The sequence below is a fragment of the Myotis davidii genome, unplaced genomic scaffold (assembly GCF_000327345.1).
Source record: "Myotis davidii unplaced genomic scaffold, ASM32734v1 scaffold590, whole genome shotgun sequence".
Classification (NCBI taxonomy): Eukaryota; Metazoa; Chordata; class Mammalia; order Chiroptera; family Vespertilionidae; genus Myotis; species Myotis davidii.
This window is the reverse complement of record NW_006282381.1, coordinates 3,286,350-3,310,104: the sequence shown is the minus strand read 5'-3', so window position 1 is coordinate 3,310,104 and position 23,755 is coordinate 3,286,350. Positions and strand designations below refer to the sequence as shown.

The following is a 23,755-nucleotide window of genomic DNA, read 5'->3' as shown; positions in this document are numbered from 1 at the left end:
AACGAGGCTGGGTTTGGAATCAAATGTTTGTCCTGGAGGAGTTTTCTGGACCGGAACCGATTCTTGTTGGCCGGGTAAGCTTTCGTTTTTTAAGATTCCCAAGTTCATGATCGGTTCTTTGTCTTTAGATCTTAAGGGCAGACGTGTCACGGTTGCTGACACACTTCACTGTGAGCACTTTCTGCCCGATGGTTAGTGAGTTTACCTCTTGGTTTCTTTGGGAATAGGGCGGATCTCCTGGCCACAGTTTTAAATGTAGACACGCTGCTCTTCTGGGGAAAGTTCTTCTCTCCCATGCCTTCCATCCCACCATAGATACAATAATAGCCCTTGTGTAATACACACACACACACACACACACACACACACAGATTGTCTTTCTCGTTTCATACAAGGTGTCCGTACGCCAAACCTCTAACTTCCAGTGCCTGTTTTGCTCAGTTTGAATGTATATTGCCTTGATTCCTAAAATGTTGGGGGGTTTTTTGTTTGTTGGTTTCATTTTATTTTGAGGCCATGTTTCTCCAATTTCAGGTTGAGTTTTCTCCCTTTGTTTGTTATTTGTGTCCATCATTGACCTAGGATTCAGAAAGGGAAACCCCTCGCATGGATGCTGAACGGTGCTCCGTACGTACTGTGATTCAGTAAACTTGGCAGTAGAACCTGCTTCATTCATCATCAGATGGGATGAAATCTATAGAAGCAAAATTGGAATATCGTGGCGTGCGTGCCTGCACATGTGAGACAGGGTGTACATTTGTGCTGTTGTTGTTGGCGGGTTAGACAAGTGTTTCTTGTGCGGATCAGGGCTGCCTGCTCTCCATGGTCACACGGGGGTTGCTGAAGACTGAACATGTTTGTTCCTCAGAACCGTTCATAAGCTCCTGTTCATTTTGACACAGACCATCATCGTCCGTAGAATTCCAGGTATGAGCCTGGCAATGGCTGATTGCCCTGATAAGTCAGATTCGGAAGTGAATCATGCCGATGTTATTTGTTTCCCAAATGCGAGGTTTGAAAGGAAAAAAAAACAGGAAGGGAAGTAAAGGTGGATCTTTGAAACGTAAAGTTAACGCTCTGTTCCTCTGGAACTTCTGCTGGCTTTCCTGCTTCTGCCTGGCAAAGCAAAGCGAGCCTCTTCAGGGATTCTTGTCTCATTTCCTATAGTAGTTCCACCTGGACAGAGGAAACCTGGATGAGGAGCTGCGAATCATCCAAACACTATTTACTGAGCCCTCTCTATGTGGCCAGCGCTCTCTTAGGCATATCCATGGTGTGGGGGTGGGGGGGATCAATGAGCAAAGCAGTGATCCCTGTCTTCCAGGACCTCACCTTCTGGCCAGTATTGGGTGTTTTCTGTACCAGTGTTGCATGCTCTCAGGAAAGCACTTTGTGGACATAATCCTATTCTAACAGTAATTCCTTCCCCCTCGCTCTATGTGTATGTGTACACGTGTATACCTTTCTTTCATAAGTCCATAAGGCAAAAATCTCTAAAAGATTTTGTTTTTGCATGCTTGGTATAAACTCAGGTAGCAGAACTGGCTGGGAGCTGTTTAGAGTCATAATGCATCCCATTACTGTGCCTGTTCATGTATTTCCCAGCAGAAATGTTAATGTGTTTGATAACAGGGTGCGCCCCAGACCCTGCTGAGGGTCTTACTTACTGAACAGTTTTTACGTCTTAACATGCTTCTAAATGTGACAAATTCTGAGTTCTGAAACACTTCTTCCCCGTGGGTTTTGAATATGGGCTTCTTGAGCAGAACCAGGTTTGGGGTTTATTTTTTGTAAGTGCAGGACCTGAGACCTAGATGGATTAATAAAGCAAACCAAGATCACAGAGCTAGCGAGTGATCTGAGTTTGAATCCGGTTGGAGATCCCCAGGGCCATGATTTTATGCACCCTATTCTGTTATACCTTAGTAACTAGCTGCCACGTGTTTAAACTGTAATTTGAACTTAAGAGTTATTGAGCATAGCCCTGGCCTGTGTGGCTCAGTCGATTGGGCACTGTCTATGCACCTAATGGTTGCCTGTTCCATTCTCAATCAGGGCACATGCCTGGGTTGCTGGCTCCATCCCCAGTAGGGGGCGTGCAGGAGGCAGCGGATTGATGTTTCACTCTCACATCGATGTTTCTCTCTTTCTCCCTCTCCCTTCCCCTCTCTCTAAAAATAATAACAAATTAAACATAGATGCAGAATCCTTACGTTCTTACTTTCTGGGTATTTAGAACTGCTTTAGCCAGCTGCATGGCAAGTCGTTTCGTACCATGTGAAATTCTGGGTAATTTCATACCTGCATCATTGATAGATATCGCCTGCCTGTTTCTATTAGTTAACTCTTTATGGAAGTGTATCACACTGATGGCATCTTGTATAATATAAATAAACAACCATGCCCTGCTGAAAGAACTTTCCACTTTGGTCTGAATAGAAAAAGTAATTATATAGGATTTTGTTTTGGACTCATAGAATCTGATAGCTAATCCCACCTCCTTTCTTGAAATAAGGTAATAGAGGCATTCGGCACCATTGTGACTCAGTAACACTCAAGAAATTCATGTTTTTTTGCCGAAACCGGTTTGGCTCAGTGGATAGAGCGTCGGCCTGGGGACTGGAGGGTCCTGGGTTCGATTCCGGTCAGGGGCGTGTACCTGGGTTGCGTGCACATCTCCAGTGGGAGATGTGCAGGAGGCTGCTGATCGACGTTTCTCTCTCATCGATGTTTCTGGCTCTCTGTCTCTCTCCCTTTCTCTCTGTGGAGAATCAATGAAATATATTTTTTTTAAAAAAAGAAATTCATGTTTCTTTGAGTGACAGAAAGGTGGCTAACGACCCCCCAGGACTTTGAAAGAGCTGACATGCTCCTGCTCCTTGATGACTGTTTCTATTAATTAACTTGTCCTGCTCCCTTCCCCGGCCATTTCCCAAACAATTGCAAATTCAGAGTTAAGTCTATTTTCTGAAGAATGTTTCCACAAACATTGCCAATCATACCTATTTCTCCTTTAAGGGGAATGGCTCCTGAATTATTCCAGTTTAGCCTTTAAGGATCTGGGATTGTAGAAAAGCCAAAAATACACATCAGGGACCGCTCCTGATTACAAGGCAGGCTGAGTGTGGGGATGATCCGTGTCAGGATGCCCGCTGGGGCTTCATGGCGTTTTAGCTCTGTGCGCACTCTTCCACATCCCACCCCAAACCACTGTATCGCTGAACCTCTCCCCAGGAGCTGGCTTAGGAACCTTCGTCAATCCTCAGCACACCTGCTCTTTGAAAGACCCTCCTGCCAGTCACCATGGTGAGGGCCTTGGGCCTGGCTGACGGAGTTCAAGCTCAAGGGCAGAGCAGTGTTGGAGTGATTGACTCTCCACCTATCCCCTTACATGCTTGCCTTACACCACCATTGTCTACGTTTACTATATCAGTAGGCAGCTGGATGCAGAGATAGAGCTTGGCCTTAGAGATGCACTCTCCAGAGATTTGAATATTGGCTTGGACACTTTCTGGCTCTTAACATTAGGGAAAATTAATAAAACTCTTCAAGAGTTATCCAACTTGGCCCTAGCCGGTTTGGCTCAGTGGATAGAGTGTTGGCCTGCGGACTGAAGGGTCCCAGGTTCCATTTCAGTCAAGGGCACATGCCCAGGTTGCGGGCTCCATCCCCAGTAGGGGACGTGTAGGAGGCAGCTGATCAATGATTCTCTCTCATCATTGATGTTTCTCCCTTCCTTTCTGAAATCAATAAAAATATAGTTTAAAAAAAGAGTTTTCCAAACTGGATAAATAAGAGTATATAAGAATAAATAAAAGAATGTATGCATAGTGCCTACAAGTAATTAATTATTGTATTGATGATTGCATTAATTATACAAGTGTGTGTGTGTGTGTGTGTGTGTGTTTGGAGCGGTGGACAAACTGACGATGACAGCGCTAAGTAAGCCCAAGACTCTGGGAGCGCAAATAAGAGCCCTTTTAGGTGGCTTAGATGAAGGGAATTTTAGGTGTATACTGAAGGGTGACACCAGTTAGCCTCGTGGGGTGGGGTGGAGTGGGAAGCTAGGTGCCCTAGTTGGACAGAAAGGTTTATGTAATGTTACAGGGACAGGGTAGGACTACTGAGGATCCCCTGCGTCAGAAGCAATGTAAGCCCATATATTTCCTGTTGAATTAAAATGAAGTTGATTCCACAAATAAGTGAGATCATGTGATATTTGTCTTTCTCAGTTTGGCTTATTTCACTGAGCATAATATTTTCCAGGCCTATCCATGCGGTGCCAAAGCATAAGAGATCCCTACTTTGTTACGGCTGCATAGTATTCCATCGTGTAAATGACTGACAGCTTTTCTATCCATTCTTCTACTGATGGCACTTGGGCTATATCCAAATCTTAGCTATCTGTATATATGAAAGCCTAAGCAACCGAACAACCTGTCGACTGGTTGCTATGACGCACACTGACCATCCGGTGGCAGATGCTCAACTCAGGAGCTGCCCCCTGGTGGTCAGTGTGCTCCCACAGCCAATCTCCCACAGCCCTTACCCCTGCTGGCCAACCTCCCACAGCCCCTCCCCCTGATCAACCTCCTTCGGCCCTGATCAGCCCCAATCGCTGACCAGGCCAAGGGATCCTACCTGTGCACGAATTTGTGCACTGGGCCTCTAGTTGTAAACAATGCTGCTGTGAACATAGGGGTACATATATTCTTTCTGATTGGTGTTTTGGGGTGGTTAGGATATATTCCCAGAAGTGGGATCGCTGTGTCAAATGAAAGTTCCATTTTTAATTTTTGAGGAAACTCCATATTGTTTTCCATACTGGTTGCACCAATCTGCATTCCCACCAGCAGTGAACTAATGTTCCCTTTTCTCCACATTCTCACCAGCACTTGCTCTTTGTTGATTTTTTTGATGATGGCCTTTCTGACAGGTGTGTTATCTCATTGTGATTTTAATTTGCATTTTTCTGAAGAATAGTTACTTCGAGCATTTTTTCATGTGTCCCTTGGACGTTTGTATGTCCTCTTTAGAGAAATGTCTATTCAGGTCTTCAGCCCATTTTTTAATTGGAATCTAATGAACAAAATGAATTGACCAACGAAGACCTGAAGCAGGGAGGCATGTAACAGACTGACATACCTCAATGGGTTGAGGGAAGGAGAAGAGATAAACCAAAGAACTACTTACTAGAGGCCTGGTGCATGAAATTCATGCACTAGGAGGGGTCCCTCAGCCCTGCCTGCGCCCTCTCGCAATCTGGGAGCCACCACTGCTGCCCTCACCAGCCGTGAGCCTGGCTTCTGGCTGAGCAGCACTCCCCCTATGGGAGCGCACTGGCCACCAGGGGGCAGCTTCTGCATTGAGCATCTGTCTCCTGGTGGTCAGTGCATGTCATAGTGACTGATCAGTCCACTGTTCGGTTGATTTGCATATTAGCCTTTTATCATATAGGATATACATGGACCATGGACATGGGCAATGGGGTGGTGAAGACCTGGGGGTGGATGGATAGGGGCTGGGAGAAGGGGGGAATGGGAAATATCTGTAGTATTATCAACAATAAAAAAATATTTGAAAATGAAAAAAAAAACAAAAATAAATTAAATAAAGGAGAAAAAAGAAGAAGCTGGAAACCATATTCAACAGAGCCTTCCCTGTCCCATTCTGTCTCAACTGTAACTGTCCCATCTCTAATATTTCATGTCCTTGGGCTATGCTTTTTGTCCTTCAAGATTACCATTATCTCACATACTCTATTCTTTATCTCGTTTATGACTTGTCTTTTACTAGAATACAAATTCTACAAAGAACAATTATTTTTGGTTTCTTTTCTTCTTCACTATATATCCCCAGGTCTTAGATGACAGACTGCATATGGGAAGTGCTCAGTAAATATTTTGCATGAACAAATGAATTAATAATTCACCTAAGTAATGGAGGAATTTACAAACGTAATATTAATTCTGCCAGATTTAGTACAAACAGCATTTTTCAATAAAGAGGCCAATGCATTTCTTTCCTGCTCTCCCTTTCATCATGGTATTTTATAGACCAGCTGGGTAGCTCAAGTATTGTTTCTATGTATTGAATGTAAAAGACGTTCTTTGAGTCATGATGGTGGGCAAGTGAACTTATTAAAACAACTCTCTGGCCTGGCCGGCATGGCTCAGTGGTTGAGCGGCAACCTGTGAACCAGGAGGTCACCAGGAGGTCATGGTTCGATTCCCTATTAGGGCACAGGCCCAGGTTGTGGGCTCGATCCCCATCGGGGGACAGTGCAGGAGGCAGCCCATCAATGATTCTCTCCCATCATTGATGTTTTTCTCTCTCTCTCCCACTTCCTTCCTCTGAAATCAATAGGAATTCCCAGCATCAATTCTGTTCTTTTTCAGTGTGTCTCTATCCTGCCTTTGCAAACAGCTCAGTTCTTTGTCCCATGACCGTCTACCACAATCACCCGCCTTACCCCCATTTCAGAGCATGCCCCTACCTGTCTTCTCATGCCTCAAAGCTGCTGAGATGAATGGAGACAACTGCACAATCAGAACACTGGGGCAGCTAAAAACGAACAGCCTGCAAACCTAACTGGACCTTCCATGCTGCTTAACCTCTCTTCTGGTATCCTTACACAGTTTCCTCTCCTACCCCCAGGGCAACTAGTCTAAACCCTTACTCCTCACGACCCCTTCTCACCTTCCTCTCATAAGCAACAACTCTGTCTGCCTTAAAGGGAAATTTTAGCTTGGCTGGTGTGGCTCAGTGGGTGAGCATCATCCCATGCCCCAGGAGGTCGCCAGTTCGATTCCCGGGTTGGGGCTCCATTCCCAGTGGGGGTCTGCAGGGGGCAGCCAATCGATGTTTTCTATCTCTCGCTCCCTCTCCCTTCCTCCCTGAAATCAATAAAAACATACTTTAAGAAGAATGAGAAAAAACATCAGGTGAAAATAGAGATAAGTCTTCTGAAATGAAGGGACAAGGTTCTCTGGGCGCACATGTACGGAGGAAGCTGTCCTGTGCGGTGGTGGCCTCTCCCCTAAGGCAATACCTGTGCCCTGAGAAGCCATCACCAGGTGAATCAGGATGCAGGGAGGGAAAAAGAGAGTGTTCCCAACGGAGGAAATCACATGTGCGGAGGCTTGGGTAACCTGAAGATGGAACTAGGGGTGGGATCTTTTGAGTGACAGCGGGAAGCTAGGCAAGGCTCCCAGGGAGATCTGGGTTCTTCTGTCTGTACTACAAAGTGGCCAAAAGAGAAAGTGACACGCCTTCTCTTGACCACACGTCTTCACTTACTACTACAGTAGTGCCTTGGCTTACGAGTTTAATTTGTTCCGAGACCAAGCTCGTTAGGGAGCTCAATGCAAAAAATTGGCCGAGAGACAGCTGGTATCTCAAAAAACTCGTGAGTCGGGACACTCGTAAGTCGGGGCCCCACTGTACTATAGTGAATTACAGAACTATATTGAAGATACAAATCCCTATGGAATGGGGAAGGGGGGGCAAGCCATATTAAAAACCGTGTGTAACAAACATCTCTCAATTTTCGGTCCGGGTTCCTTATCTCTCGCTCTGTAGTTGTGTGATCCTCAGCTCCCCTAACTGCTGGATGTGGGGAAAACTGGTTCGCTGTCCAGGTGGTCAGAGATCTGTCACAAATCCGCGCTCTCTCTCTCTCTCTCTCTCTCTTACATAAACTCCTCTGCTCCGTTCCCCTCATCTTCCCTCCTACCTGGGCCTGAGCAGTTCCTTATTTGGATAGTACTTTCTCGCTGGTGATGCCACATCTATTTATAATCCTCTCCCTCCAAGGCACTGACTCATTTTCTCTCTTTAAATTTGACCTTCTAACCTCCCCGCTTGCCTGTAACTTGGAAATCGTCTGGGTGGTGCATAGTATGAAGGACACGGGATGCCACATAATTACACTCTATTACCGTTTACGGTGTCAGCAGCCGGCAAGAAAATTGCACTTGACATGCCATTATTTTTGCTGGCCGTTTGCATGTGAGGAGCACCGGGCGACGCAGCCACAGCCAAATTGGACCTCCGGCCATGCGAGAACAATTCACTGTCAGGTCCGTGAGGCTTCCGCCTGCTCCGATGGAGCCTTGTGCACCAACAGTCTGGCAGGACTGCAAGTCAGCATCGTGTGTCTCAATCTGGCCCAGCAACTGGGGTTGTCTGCCTCTTGCCGGCGTCCCCACTTCAAAACAGCAGGCATCCCAGAGCTGCTGGAAATCTTTTGATGCTGATATAAATAAATGGAATAATATTAGTCTTGTAAGTCAGCAGAAATACACACACACACACACACACATACATGCACACACGTGTGCAGGCACACACTCAGTCTATTAGCTGAATTTCTACTTAAGTACATCCCCAGTCATTGCCTAATCGGGTCTTTCTGCAGCTCAGACCCTCACCCTGTTCACCTCATTCCCTACCGTGGACCAGGTGAGAGTATAGATAACCCGCGCTTACCTCTGTAGATGCCCTGAGAACTCAATCCATGCAGACTTCTCGGAAGAAGAGTCTTGCATTTTTTTTTTTTTTTTGCCAGGTCTCTTAGGGTCATCTCTTTGGGGCAGATGTTTTTCTATCCTACACCCAGCCACCAATTATTATTGGTTATGCTTCCACATATATCTTAAGTACACCCTTTCCCTCCATTTCCACTCCAGTCTGTCAGTCATACTTATTTTTTTTTTTTTTTTTGCCAGGTCTCTTAGGGTCATCTCTTTGAGGCAGATGTTTTTCTATCCTGAAGCCAAATGAGAGTCCTATGTTTCTGGGGGATTACGTAACCTTATTTTAGGAATCAATGGCAATAAGGTAGTCAGGAGGAAGGCAAAAGGAAATAGAGAACTGATTCCTGTCACAAATTGGAAGCCGAAGCTCACAGGGAAGAACTGGGCAGGCCAATGCTGCACATCTTGAAAGACTTGCATTGCGATGTCACGTGGCAGATTGGTGTGAATGGTTACAAGATTATTAAGATTTATGATAATTATAATTCAGATGGCAACTGAGTAAATATCAGAAGCAAGTTATAAAATGTATATAGATATGATTTCAAAATGCAAGAAAGATATGAACCGGGTACCTGGCACATATCTATTAAGATATGTATGTATGCATGAAAAATATATATATGTTCAAATATTTACAGAAAGAATGAACCTCCATGTACCCCTCACCAGGATCGTCCATATTCAACAATTTTCACTATTCTGCTATTTTTTAATTACCCACACACATGTAGTGCCAAATTTCTTGATTCTTAAAAATTAATGTAAGCAGAATCCCAGGTGCCTGGCACATATCTATTAAGATATGTATGTACGCATGAACAATATATATGTTCAAATTTTTACAGAAAGAATGAACCTCCATGTACCCCTCACCAGGACCGTCCATATTCAAGAATTTTTACTATTCTGCTATTTTTTAATTATCCACACACGTTAGTGCCAAATTTCTTGATTCTTAAATATTAATGTAAGCAGAATCCAAATTATATTCATAACCACTACATACTGATTTTGGTGTAAAAATAATCCCCAATTGAAAATAACAAAAGATCATAAATAAAACCCAAAGGTGTGATTATATCTAATGAATAAATGATATTCACTTAACCCACATTAAAAACAAAATAAGGAGTTAATTCCTGATATCGATTCATATTAATAACTGTACCACAAATCAATAAAGGGGAGCCTGTAAGAAAATGTATGAATCTATTAAAACTTTTTTCCAATATATGTGATTAGATTAGCAGGTCTTTTCTCTTTATCATTTTTTTGCCATTTATTTTCTAGAGTAGGCTCTAATTTCATTCAAAAACCTTATAAGATGAGAGTAAAATAAATGACAGTGGCATATTGTTCAATTTTCTTAAAAATCAATGCCATCTACATGGCAAATTCATGGGGTCCATTATTTAATGACTTAATGTGAAACTCATTTGGCAAATAGAATCTTTTTTTAAAAAAACTACACCTGTAATATGCAGTTGGAAGGCCAACCCCATCAATTAATAAATTAAAGTGCTGGAACATCTTATCATTTCTATGAGATTATGAAGAGAGAAAGAATGGCCACAGCCCTGCTGTGCCACTACAGGCATGTTAAACAACTTCCATCATCATGGGGTTGGCCAGGTAGTAACCAGAAGTGGAGATTTTAATTTTTGCCCGGAAACTATCTTTGGAAACTTTAATCTCATTATCCTGCATGTTGCTTGTAACCTTTCAATACATGAGAATAACCTAGAAAAGTTATTTATGGAATTATGTTATTTCAGAAAGATAAAAGTATTACAGTATTGGGCTGGGACCGGGTTGGCTCAGTGGATAGAGCGTCGGCCTGAGGACTGAAGGGTCCCAGGTTTGATTCCGGTCAAGGGCATGTACCTTGGTTGCGGGCACATCCCCATGGGGGGTGTGCAGGAGGCAGCTGATCGATGTTTCTCTCTCTAGAAACTAGAGAGTTTCTAACTCTCTATCTCTCTCCTTTCCTCTCTGTAAAAAATCAATAAAATATATTTTAAAATAAAAGTGTTACAGTATTGGCCGGGCTATGCATGTTTTCAAAACAGTCATTTCTTTTATATGTCAGCATTTTTTATCTATACATATCATTTCTGTTGCACTTATTTTTTTAATATATTTTTATTGATTTCAGAGAGGAAGAGAGAGAGAGAGAAACATCAATGATGAGAGAATCATTGATCGGTTGCCTCCTGCACGCCGCCTACCAGGGATCAAGCCCACAACCTGTGCCCTTCACCGGAATGGAACCCAGGACCCTTCTGTCCGCAGGCCGACACTCTATCCACTGAGCCAAACCAGCTAGAGCTCCATTTTACTTAAATTCACCCCCATACATACCTACACACCCACACACTTTGGCATCATGTGGTCATGTACCCTCCTGTTTCCAGCTAAATCTATATGTATTTTGAATACAGTGCAGACATCTTGTCAAAGATCCAGGTCTTCAGTAAAGATGTGATATCTTTTCTCATCAGCACTGGCTTCCTCACCTCACTTTTCAGAACGTGTCGATGTTACTCTGGGAGGAGTACAATGCACTCTGGGTATTATTCAAAGTGAGGGTCTGCAGGCCAGCAGCAGCTGGCAAGGATAGTTAGAAATGCAGAATTCCGTTCACTCCCCGCGTCCCCGACCTAGGGAATCAGAAGCTGCATTTTAGTAATGTCTCCTGTGCGAAGTAGAGCATTGAAATAAGCACGTACATTTTTAAAGAAATCAATCTGTCGCCAGTGAATTCCAGGAGAGCTTGAATCATGCTTTTTGCTCTCCGGATCCAGGCTGAGTGTGTTTTGAAAACCACTCAAAAGGAAGGGGTCATGGGCCCCGGTGTTTGGAAGAGCCCCGGGCAAGGTTTTTGGTAGATGGCAAGCTGCTTATCTCATTTGAACCCCGTGTGGCAGGTGTAGGGCACCACAGGCTGTGACATCAATTTGCAGAGGGAACTCCCGTCTATTGCAGAGGATGGTGGAGGCGAGTGAGCTCACAGGAACTGTTCCCTGCTCAGATCCATGAACTTCCTTTTCTTTCCTTTTTCTCCTGCATGCATTTACCACGAAGGGCAGGGATGCTCTGAAATCTGCAAAGTATCAAATGTCACTGGGGCCCTAGATGGTTTGGCTCAGTGGGTAGAGTGTCAGCCTGCGGACTGAGGGTCCCGGGTTTGATTCTGGTCAAAATGGGGCATGCGGGGGGCAGCCAATCAATAATTCTCTCATCATTGATGTTCCTATCTCTATCTCCCTCTCCCTTCCTCTCTGAAATTATCTATCTATCTATCTATCTATCTATCTATCTATCTATCTATCTATATTGTAAAATGTCACTGGGCTCCTGCAGGAGACAATAGCGGAATCCAGATAAGCCTGATCAGAGGGCTGAGAAATACTGGGGGAAACAGCAGGGTATAAAACACGAGCTGCATATATTTGTTTCTCTTTAATCCTAAAAAGCCCACTTGCGTGGCATAGATCTTTACTGCCTTGAATGTAGGGTGAAGACCATGAAATTGATGGCATTTTCCAGGGACATGAAAGTGATGGGGGTGGGGGAGGGGGCGAGAAAGGAGATCTTAAGTAACCAAAATAAACTGATTAGATCCATTCCATGTTTACTATAGAGTGGATACCTTATCAAGTTTGCTTGTTCACTTCTCCTAGCAATCCTCTGATGAGTGTGATTCCCATGGCCAGATCAGGAGAGCGGCCCTGGAGGGAAGAGTTATTTGCATTAGAGATGACAGGAAAATGGCGAAGCATAAAAGGTGAAGCCAGGGGGCAAACCTGGGCGTGGGGATCCCAGAGCCTGTTCCAGTAACCATGGCAACATCTCATCTCCTTGGAACCCCATGTGGGCGGTGCTCAGTGAGCTGGGCTGCCACCCCAACTTGTAGATAAGAAAAGACTCACTGAAGTGACCCAGGGTATGGTGTCTGACTATAGTGTATGTGGTTGGGTGAGATCTACTCAAACTGCCTGTCTAATGGCGAGGCCACTGCAGTGACTTCTTCGCGTGCTCCTCAGAGTCAGAGGTGGATGTAATCCCTTGGACCAGTGGTTCTCAACCTGTGGGTCGCGACCCCTTTGGCCGTCGAACGACCCTTTCACAGGGGTCGCCTAAGACCATCCTGCATATCAGATATTTACATTACGATCATAACAGTAGCAACATGACAGTGATGAAGTAGCAACGAAAATAATTTTATGGTTGGGTCATCACATGAGGAACTGTATTTAAAGGGCCAGAAGGTTAAGAACCACTGCTTTTGACAGAAGGAAAATGTCTCCGGGGCACCTGCCTGTGGTGACTTTTATCTCTGGGGGATGGAACTCTCACAGTCTGGGCCTGAGCAGGGCCAGTGCCATGGCCGAAGTGATCATTTGTGGAGTGGTCTCTAAATACAGGGCCTCGCACGGTATCTGTCTCCTTTGCTCTCTCATTTTAGAGTCTATATTTAAAATGAATATGATGATGAAGTAAGACAAAAATGATACCGAAGAAGAGACAGAAGGAGGAGAATTTTTTTAAATCCTCACCCCAGGATAGTTTTTTCCATTGATTTCTAGAGAAAGTGGAAGGGAAGAAGGTGGGGGGGTGGGGGAGAGAAACATCTATGTGAGAGAGACACGTCGATTGGTTGCTTCCTGCCGGGGCTGGGGACCCTGGATATGTGGAAACGGAGCTGGTGAACCTGTAACCAAAGTACAAGCCCTTGACCGGGAATCGAACCCGCCACCCTTTGGTCTGTGGGCTGACACTCTAACCATTGGATAAAACTGGCCAAGGCGAGGGGAATATTTTTATGGCACAGTCCAGGCACCTTGCTCTGTGCTTTCAACATATTTATGGAGTTATAGTCTCCACTTTTCAGACAGGAACATTGACACGTTGGACCAAAGTAAATGCTCACTGGTTAGGTGGGTAGGGGGAGATGATTCTGGCTTTTCTCTGAGTTGAGTAGGATTCTTGACTACTCTGACCTGTGGCCTTAACTTCGTTCCAGAAGCTTTGGCCACAACTGGGCGATTTTGTGGGTTCCTCTTAAATGGAGAGTCACCAGAACAGCAGCAAGGAGGGTGGCCCAGTTGAATGGAATGAACCAGAAGCCCCCTACACACAGACAGGAGCGTAAAGAAGGCAGAAAGCTTGTGCTCTCCAGTTTCTCAAACGAATCACGTTAATCCTGGATGATTTAGTGCCAAGTCCCAGGACACAGGGGAGCCGAGCTGGTGGACAACGTCCCAGATGCTTGAGAGTGGATCTCTCACACCGCTCCCTGCAGCAACTTCCCTGTGCCTCTTCCATCTCCCAGAGTCCTTTCCAAATGGACACGTGCCTTCCTGTTTCCTCTCTTCCTTCCTAGCTCTTATCATGGTGACCTTCCTCAGGACAGTCCTGGTCATGCCCTTGGCCACAGAGAATAACTCCCAGTCCCTTTCTTTAGCAGATTCTCCGAGGAAATGTGATTTGGTGAAGGAGCGAACATGGACATTACAAATGACTAAATCCTGTAACTCCTCAAACCAAGTCCGACACCCTAGCCACTCGGAGCCTTGATTTGGGATGTGGCAGGGCTATTTATAGTGGAATTTTCTTTGCTTTTATGTTTTTTAATGTGCTTCTGGGAACCTGAAAGTATAAATAAATGTCTCATTGCAGCTTGCCTCTTGTCGTGCACTTGTGTGCCTGTGTGTGTATGCCTGTGTGTGTGTGTGTGTGTGTGTGTCCTATTATTTCTCCCTCAGAGCAGTGTTGTTTTGACAGGACTCATCCTCTGATTATGTCCCTGCCTTTGCAGGAACATTTATAATCAGCCTCGCGGGGTGTTTTCCAAAATCATTAGACATTTGCAATGGCTGGTCCTATTGATCATGGCCACTGTTTCTCTTTTCTCCTCTGCTCTTCCTGTCATTAGACTCCTCCCGTAAAGGTCTTGTGTTTTTTTACAGCTGAAACCATCGTCCACATCCCAACTAGTCCTTGGGGAAAGCATTGCAACGATCCCAGCTTCTCCTCAATCCCGCAGGTTAGAGGAAACAAGCAGAAAGGAGCTGGGAGTCCAGATAAAAATACCAAGAGCCCGGCAGGTGTGGCTCAGTGGTTGAGTGTCCACTTATGAATCAGGAGGTCATGGTTCTATTCCCAGTCAAGGCACATGCCCGGGTTGTGGGTTTGATCCCCAGTGAGGGGCGTGCAGGAGGCAGCTGATCCGTGATTCTCACTCATCATTGATGTTTCTATCTTCCCCTGTCTCTTCCTCTCTGAAATCAACAAAAATATATTTAAAAAAAGATAAAAGACAGACATGCTCACCCCCAACACCCAACCCCAAATACACAAAAAAACAATGAGATGATGAGACAGGATGGAAGAGACACGAAGGATAGGGCTGAGCAACAAGTAGCGAGTAAGACAGAAATCCTGAATTACAGAAAGTCATGTTACAAATGATACAACATAAGACAGGAGCCTTGACCCAGAAAACGTAGCAAGTGCGAGTCTTTCATAGGAATACAGAATTAAAAAAGCACACAGGATCAGAAGTCATGAGAGAGAGAAAAAACAAAAAAGCCACATGGAGTGGATTTGGGATCCAGGGAGAGATTTTCATGAGGCCCAAACTAATTTGTTTTAGCCCTGGATGGATGGGCCGATGCCCATGTTTAGGACATTTCTGACCACACAGGTCTGCTTTTTTGAAAAGGGGTGTGTCTGATTCTGAAAGGTGGTCTTTGCTGAATAAATGTGGCTGGCAGGGCCAGTCCGGCAGTTGGGATAATATGAGAGAACTAACAACCATGATGACCTTTCTTCTTTCTAAATTTTTCCAGAAACACAGTTTGACTGTTACAGTTATATACTTCTCTTGCAACTCATGCTAGAAACTAGATCATAGTCCTTTTCCTTCCAATCATATATGGAGCGTAATAATTTAGCTTATAATCCCGGGCATGTGCCCTGACAGGGAAGCAAACTAGCAATCTCCTGGTGCATGGGACAACACTCAACCAACAGAGCCACACGGGCCAGGATTAATAATGACCCTTTAAATGAAACCATCACACAGTTCATACTTAGGTGCCACGGCCCTAAGCTTACTTAGTAAACTATGTTAGTTTGCTGAGGAGGTGGGGAAGTGGGAAAGGATTATGGGTAAGCCCGTGGACAGTTTACGTCCTCTCAAACTCTGTACAAATTATGGCGTGGGCTTTTGAAACAGTAGTAGAAACAAACCATTTTTATTAGAATTTATATTTCTAGTATGAAAAATGTAGCCTATGCAATTAATTTTAAATCATTTAAAATGGCCATACAGATGGCCCCAGGTTGTTTTCTACTTTTGTCCTTTGGATTCACCTATATTCTACTGGATCAAGAAAGAGTTGGCAAGTTGAATGTGTATAGTCAGGACCAAGGGAATTAAGACTTTCTAATTACCTAGTGCTTTTCAGGTTATTAAAAATCTTATTTAGCCTTCACTTGAATCATGCGATAAGGCTACTAACATCACCTCTGTGGCCCCTTAACGGATAAACTCAGGTGCAGAAAGAGTCAGCCACTGTCCCCGAATGGCCAGGATAGGAAAAGGGACTAACACAGAAGGAGATCATTTCAAAACCTACGCTGCTTTCTGCCTTCTCTCTTACTTTATTTGGTTCTTCCTTCTGTTCTTCGCCCATGGGTATGTTCTTAGATGAATACCACGGCAAATCTTCTTTCTTTTAAAATTTTTATTTCTTGATTTTAGAGAGAGAAAGGAAGGGAGAAAGAGAGAAACAGCAATTTTTCATTCCACTTATTTGTGCATTCATTGGTTGCTTTCTGTACCTACTCTGACCAGAGATCCAACCTGCAACCTTGACTTCCCGGGATGACACTCTAACCAACTGAGCTACCCGGCCAGGGCTGGCATAGCTTATTTAATGCTCACAAAATCCAGGAGAGGTGCACACTGTAATATATTTCAATTTGTAGACATACACAGATTTAATGATGCTATGTAATTTGCCTAAGGTCAGCCAGCTGGAAGTTGCTGAATCAGATCTCAAACATCAATATAGTTGCCATTAAATTTTGCCCCTAAACTTTCCTAACGTATAGTGTCTCATAAAAAAAGTTGAAGTTCATGGGTAAAGTATTCACATTATAATATTTTATCAAACACACACACGCACGAGAGAATTTAGAAACCAATAGGACATTCCACAGATGAATCACTTTTTTACTTTCAAAATCAATACGATTAACTTGTTATTCTGAAGGGCTGACAAATTATTGGACAAAAGTAGATGAATATATTTATTCCGCAGGATTTATTGGGGACATACTGTTTGCCAGGGCCTTTGCTGAGATAAGCAAGGACTCTGGATGACATAAATATTCACCGTGAAGAAACAAGGTAGAAATATGCCATTGTGGGGTGGCATTCACTATTTAAAATAAATTGGCCTATTTTTATTATTTTATTATATATATATATATATATAATAAAATCATATATATGTATATATATATATTGCAACTATATATATATATTCAGAGAGGAAAGGAGAGGAAGAGATGGAAACATCATTGTTGAGAGAGAATCACTGATTGGCTGTCTCCTACATGCCCCACACTGGGGATCGAGCCCAAAACCTGGGCAGGTGCCCTGACTGGGAAGCAAACCATGACCTCCTGATTCATAGGTTGATGCTCAACTACTGAGCCACGCCGGTTGGGCAATCAGTTTGCCTGTTTTCTAAAAAATAATATCCACTCATCTTCGCAGCAACATTGCTTCCAGATCACCTGCATTTCCCAGGTTTCGCATCACCCCTGGAACAGAACTGACAATAAAACCAGCTTGACATAGGAAGGGTTTCTCTCCTCATGACTCTTAACAGAACACATAGCTGGAAGCTAGTGCAACTTTCCAGACAGCAAGAGAGAGCATCACTATGTAAATCATTATCGCTGACAAGTTAAGCCTGCAGTCAAAAGCAGAATGTATAGCTTGCGTGTTTACCTCAGGCTATTTGTCTCCACGGGGCAACTTTTTGAAAAGAAATCTTTGCAGCAGGTTGATGCTCACACACATCCACACAAACACAAGCACAGTATTTTGCTCCTGTCGCCATGGATTTAACTGAATTCCAAGGTATAAATTATCCTCAAAAATGTCGATATACAACTCTCCATCCTAACCCAGACATTCCAAGCCAACAAGATGAAGTGAAAATTCCATCCAGACCTTATTAAATATTGTTATTTGATAAGGCCTAAGTATTTTCTTTTATAAATTTTCTTTTATTGATTTCAGAGAGGAAGGGAGAAGGAAAGAAAGAGCAATGATGAGAGAGAATCATTGATCAGCTGCCTCCTGCACGCCCCCTACTGGGGATCAAGCCTGCAACCCAGGCATGTGCCCTTGACCAGAATTAAACCTGGGACCGTTCAGTCCATAGGCTGACACTCTATCCATTGAGCAAAACTGGCTAGGGCCTAAGTGTATTCTTTAAGCATAGGATTGGGGCTGGGTGACTAACTGAGTTAATCTTCTCCATGTTGGTGGTCACATCTGCTATCCAACCTAACATTCTCTGTTTAATCCAAGTCATTATTCTAAATTTCAAAACTGGACATTTTTCCCTTGCATGTAATATTTGGGTGTTTCTCCTTCCTTATGTTGATGACTCCAAAATCATTCCCTAATCTCAGTGAACAGCAGTTATCATTACATGACCTTAGGGCAGTCATTTAACCTTCCAGAGTCATTGAAAACATTAAATGAGTTGATAGGAAATAGACTGTGCTTAGAATATTGCATAGTGATCCCATGCAATAGTTAACTATAATAATGGTTATAAAAATAATAATTGTCATTCATCAGCCCCTGGCCCACCCAAAGCCTTCACCACACTGTTGTCTGTGCCCATGGGTTATGCCTATCTCTCTCTATAAAAGGCTAATATGCTAAGTCCCACCGCCTGACTGGTCGCTGTGATGTGCACTGACAACCAGGGGGCCAGGGGGCAGACGCTCAACGCAGGAGCTGCCTAGCTGCAGTGACTTGGCAGTGGTGGTTCTCAGGTGATGCACCCTGAAACCAGAGAGGAGGGAGCCCGATTCCTCGTGGGGCCACACGATTCCACCTTCGGCTGTGGGTTATGTTGTTGCTGGGGTGCTGTCAGCCCCGAATCTGATTTACTACACACTTGCGTTTGCATTCCACACCCTACTTCCTGGCGATCATCCTATCTAGGTCCGTGTTTGTGGGATAATTTCGGATTTTAGAATGACAGCTGCTACAGCTTTAGGAAATACAGTAATCGATTAATATTCTATGACTTCATATTTTCCCAAGTAAAAGCTATTGCAGATAAGCATTCTGAAATGGGCTGGGTTCTGTCTCCCAGGACTGTGCTAATGCTCCTTTAAGAAGGGGAGATGCTAGAGCATGCCTTTGCTCACTTGGCGCCGGTTGCCAGGCATTTTTAGTGCAGCCGTCCTCTGATGGAGGCACAAATTGCCCCCATGTGCCGTATTTGCCTCTCCCCGCGGTGGCAGCAAAGGACTCTGTCGTGCAATTAGAAGGCCTGGTTCTTCCACTCTGGGTTCCACCGCACCCCTGATGCTCTTATTTTTATCTCTGCTTCTGGGGATTGGGTTGGATGATCTGTCAGGTCCCTTCTTGCTCAGATATTCCGAACTAAGAAATAGAGAACGCACTGGTCAACATTTCCACAGGCCTTGCGTTTTGATGAATTTATCTGCAAGGATGGATTAGGTTTATTTTTCTTTGTCTCCAGGCGAAGGAGACATATGTCTTTAAAGCTGCCTGGCCGGCCTATCTTTTCAGCATGATTAAAGAACACAGGAAACTTTTGCGTAGGATTAGGATCAGTCGGAGCCATCTGAAGATTTTCTGAATTCGTTTTGGAGGTTTAGTGGATGAGAGGACCAAGCGTGAATGGATTATATCTACCACGTTGGGCAGGAGAGATGAAAGCTTGTGAGATTGAAAACACTTTTACCTCCTCCTTTCCTTCTTTTTTAAATATATTTTTATTGATTTCAGAGAGGAGAGGGGAAGAGAGAGAGAGATAGAAACATCAATGGTGAGCGAGAATTATTGACTGGCTGCCTCCTGCACACCCCCCACTGGTGATGGAGTCCACAGCCCAGGCATCTGCCCTGACCAGGAATTGAACCATGACCTCCTGGTTCATAGTTTGACGCTCAACCACTGAGCCAGGCCATATTTCTTTTTCACACATCTGTTAATTTTGATTGAACAAGAATGAGAAAACATATTAAATATTGTAGAGACTCTGCCTGCCTAGAAGAAGCTATTCTGTTTCAATTTATCTGAATGATGCCGGAGACATGGATAAGGTAAAAGGAATATCAAAACCCCAGGACAAGCCCATCTTCGTTTGTAAAATTAGATGATCTTTTTTTTAGGGCGGGAGGGGAGTTGTTTTCTATAACCTCTTTAAAAAAGTATTTTGAGCCCTAACCGGTTTGACTCAGTGGATAGAGCATCGGCCTGCGGACCGAGAGGTCCCAGGTTCAATTCCAGTCAAGGGCATGTACCTGGGTTGCAGACACATCCCAGATGTGCAGGAGGCAGCTGATGTATGTTTCTCTCTCATCCAATATTTCTAACCCTCTATCCCTCTCCCTTCTTCTCTGTAAAAAATCAATAAAATATATATATTTTTTAAAAAGTGTGTTGAGTAGTTTTCTTGTGTTTTTTCTTTCCTTCTTTAGTGGAGCTGTGGGCAGGCTCAGTGCTGGGATGTGATGTCACTCATGATCGTCTTTCCCAGGAAGGGCTGGCTGTGTCTTACAGAGCAGAGCCTCTTCTGAGTGTGAACACTAGGCCTCCTGCCCCTTTGAGAAAACTTCACCCACGGGGCCTTGACCAGGAATAGGAGAGCCAGTGTGATTTCACATCAGTAATCACCTTTTGTGAAGCTCGATTCATTTTTTAAAATCTGCCCTTGGACCTGGAGTTAGCCTTCCAACAGATCTGTTTGCTGCAAGTCAAGTAGGACTTCCCTGAGACTGTGGAAGGGAATAGGATGGGACTGTGATATCCTGCTGTTTTTCCCTAAGGATGGTTTCAATGTGCCCAGCAACACTGATCGCAGGAGGAGGGAGAGAGGGGAGGAGGAAGGGAGGGGGGAGGGAGATCTCTGATAACTCCCAAGGTAAAATGTTGAAAGGGCTTGATCACCACCTTGGTCTCTAATGTGCATTGCCTTGGGCGAAATTCTTAGTCTCTCAGAAACTCTATCATGCTCATCTGCAAAATAGATGCCGATATAGCCTCCATCTGCCTGCAAATGTTCTAAGTGCCAAGCAAGTGAAATATGTGAAGCATCTTGTAAACTTCCCCAGTGCTACAGGAGTTCGAAGTCATGTCATTGCCCATCTAAATCGAGGCTTTCCACATTTGCATGAAGTGTTTCTGAGCACGTGGGAGGTTGCGATCACCAGCGCTCCTGAGTCGTTGGGTTTCTGTCGGGAAATGAGTGCAGAAGTTAACGCAGTCTGTAGTACAGACGAGCACACGGAAGTCCTCACCCTCCGCCAGGCAGATGGCTGTGCCTTAATCGATGTGTGGTTCCTTCCCTCCCGCCCCTGCTTACTCAAAGCGACTCAGAGATGCTAACTCTGGCTGGCCGTGGGAAACTGGAAACCTGAACCTGCCAAGTCGGTTTAGGCCGTGCATATGTGATTATAAATGAGTACTGTTAGTGAAGGCATGTTATTGGTGAAGTCTCAGAGGCCAGGCGTCAAATCCTCACTCCGTTTTAGATTACTCAGCTACTGTGCACCTTCACTCCTGACTCAGCTTTCCCTGTCTGTAAAATGGGAATACCTTCCACGTTATCAGGAGGGTAAGAGAAATGGAGCTAAAATAGGTGAATTACTTGCTAAAGGATCTGGCAAATGATAGGTAAATTCATAAGCATAATGCATGGCATTCGTGGTTCGTGACCCTCCTCCTCATCTGTTGTAACAATAGCTAGCAACAACACCCACACAGTGGGACCCTAATGACAACTTCTGTGCTTTGCCAAACTCCATGCTGACCATCAGACTTGTGTCTCCTTATCTTTAAAATGGGAACATTATATAGGGTGTCCCAAAATTCACGCAAGATTTGAATTTTGTGTGAGCATTAACAACAAAAAATAAAAGCCTAATTTTACTCGGTTTATTGAATCAGATTCTAATATCTGTTGCCCTTTGATTTCAATCACTTCAATTTGATAAGCATTACCAAGTTTCAATTATGGCCCAGGAGCAGGGACAATGAAGGCCAGTGAAGACCACGGCTTTGCGTATGTGCCAGCAAAGCCGTGGAGGCCATTTTCCTGATGTCCTATTCCATGCATAACCCTATACTGTATGCTTTATGAATCAATAAAAACTTTACAATTTTTAATTGTAAACCTGTGTTTTCTATCAAAATTACTTCTTGCGTGAATTTTGGGACACCCTATACTACCTACCGGTTAATCTTCTAATGAAAAGGTTGCATGCATGCACCACTCATAGTCAGAGATTTAGCATTCTGAGGTGTAGGATGGGACCCATGCTTGCCTATCTCTGGAGAGCTGGTTTCTATGTGGCATGTGACATTGACTTTTCTCAGGGCACGAGAGGAAGAACACAGGGGCCTGCACTCTGGGTTGTCCCAGAGGCAAAACACATTCCCTGGGACAAATCTCGTAGCATCATTGGGATCCTAAGGTTAACCCAGGCAGCGAAGAAAAGTGTAACCTTCGCCGAATCTCAATGGATTATGGGAAAGCCTCAATTAATGTTTACAGAGTGCTGATTGGTTTGCACAGGAGCACAGAAGAAGGCATAGGAACAAGCCCGTGCTTTCATTCCCTGGGCCCTCATGGCATCCAGTCATTCCCATCCCCTGCAGAATCGGTCCTAGGAGCTGAGGATGGTGGTCTGCACGCGCTGCTGATTAGTAGCGACAGGAACTGGAGCTTGGGCCCCACCAGCCCATCTTTGAACAGGATGTTCCAAGAGGTTGGAATGGGGCCGTTGGCATGGTGTTCTCTCCGGATGCGTCTATGCCCACCCCCCCTCACCCCCGCCCCGGGACGGGAGGCTCTGCCTTCTCTAAGGCAGCAGGTGAATTGGCTGGGGATCTCAGCATCTCCCACCTCTTGGGAATTAGTTCACCATTCCATCAGAGCCGCCACCCAGACTCCAGCAGCAGCCCTTTGCCACCCATCATCCTCCCTGTGTAGAGAAAGCCATTTCAAGCCATCCTGGTATTGATGGATCTGGAAGATTTTGAATCATCTTTGTCTAAAAACAGGAACGCATCAGGGCACACTCTCTTCTTCCTCTCTTCTTCCCCCCTCTTCTTCCCCCACAGATACGCATCTCCTAAACTCTAAGGGACCCCACAGCTGGGCAGCTCATCCCAGCCTCACCCCTGAACCTGACTCCGAGGCCCCCTTTCCTCTCATTTCAGTGAGCCAGAGCAGCCCCGCCAGGCTCTCCTGTTGGTCCTCATCCTAAGCCCTTGTTTCACTGTCCCCAGCTTCAATAAACAGACTCTCAAAATAAATAAAACATAAAAAGATAAAAACAACAATGCATCAATAGCATGTAGCAACCCCGTGGGAAGAGTACGAATGTGTGAAATTATGGATGTCCCTCTCATTTTTCTCCGGTCCGATGTATCTTTCTTCTTGACTTTGGTGTTAGGATTAGTGTCGGCTCCAATTCGCTCCCCAGAGTCTGCAGAAGGGTGCGGCTTCTTGCAGGGCTCCCCTAGCCAAAGGAATTGTCTGTGAGCCCAGATACCGACGGAAGCAAAATTGCTAGAGTGTTTTTAGGAACTCTCTCCAAGTCTTATCTAAACTCTGACCCTTTTATTCTTTTTCTTGCCAAAAAAAGGGCAATTCCTTTTGGAATTTAATTATATTGATGCAGCGATCTCAATGTGAATAATCACTGGCCTCAGCAGCTTTTCTTTGTCGCTACTCAGCCTAAAATTGGGATTTCCTGGATAACATTTCACAATTTTAAAGGGGCTTGAGCCACAGCACTAAACATTGTCAGCAAACGCTCTCCCAGCAGCCTTTCGTTGCATATTTGGATTGACAACAAAATATTTTTTAAATATATTGTATTGATTTTTACAGAGAGGAAGGGAGAGCTAA

General features: G+C 44.4%; 1 protein-coding gene and 1 long non-coding RNA gene across 3 annotated transcripts in view; both read left to right on the top strand.

The window, feature by feature from the left end:
- The first annotated feature begins 6 nt into the window (after positions 1–6).
- CDH8 (cadherin 8) overlaps positions 7–23,755 on the top strand; it is a 299,936-nt gene continuing 276,187 nt past the window's right edge. For both annotated transcript variants that reach the window (XM_015559047.1, XM_015559046.1), the window contains exon 1: positions 7–74. In XM_015559047.1, the coding sequence (XP_015414533.1) occupies positions 24–74 (51 nt within the window). In that variant the 5' untranslated portion in view covers positions 7–23. The remainder of the gene's footprint in view (positions 75–23,755) is intronic.
- LOC107181897 lies at positions 7,377–19,811 on the top strand. The gene is made up of 3 exons (XR_001512605.1): positions 7,377–7,450; positions 9,132–9,135; positions 19,801–19,811. It is a non-coding gene; the product is annotated as an uncharacterized LOC107181897 (long non-coding RNA).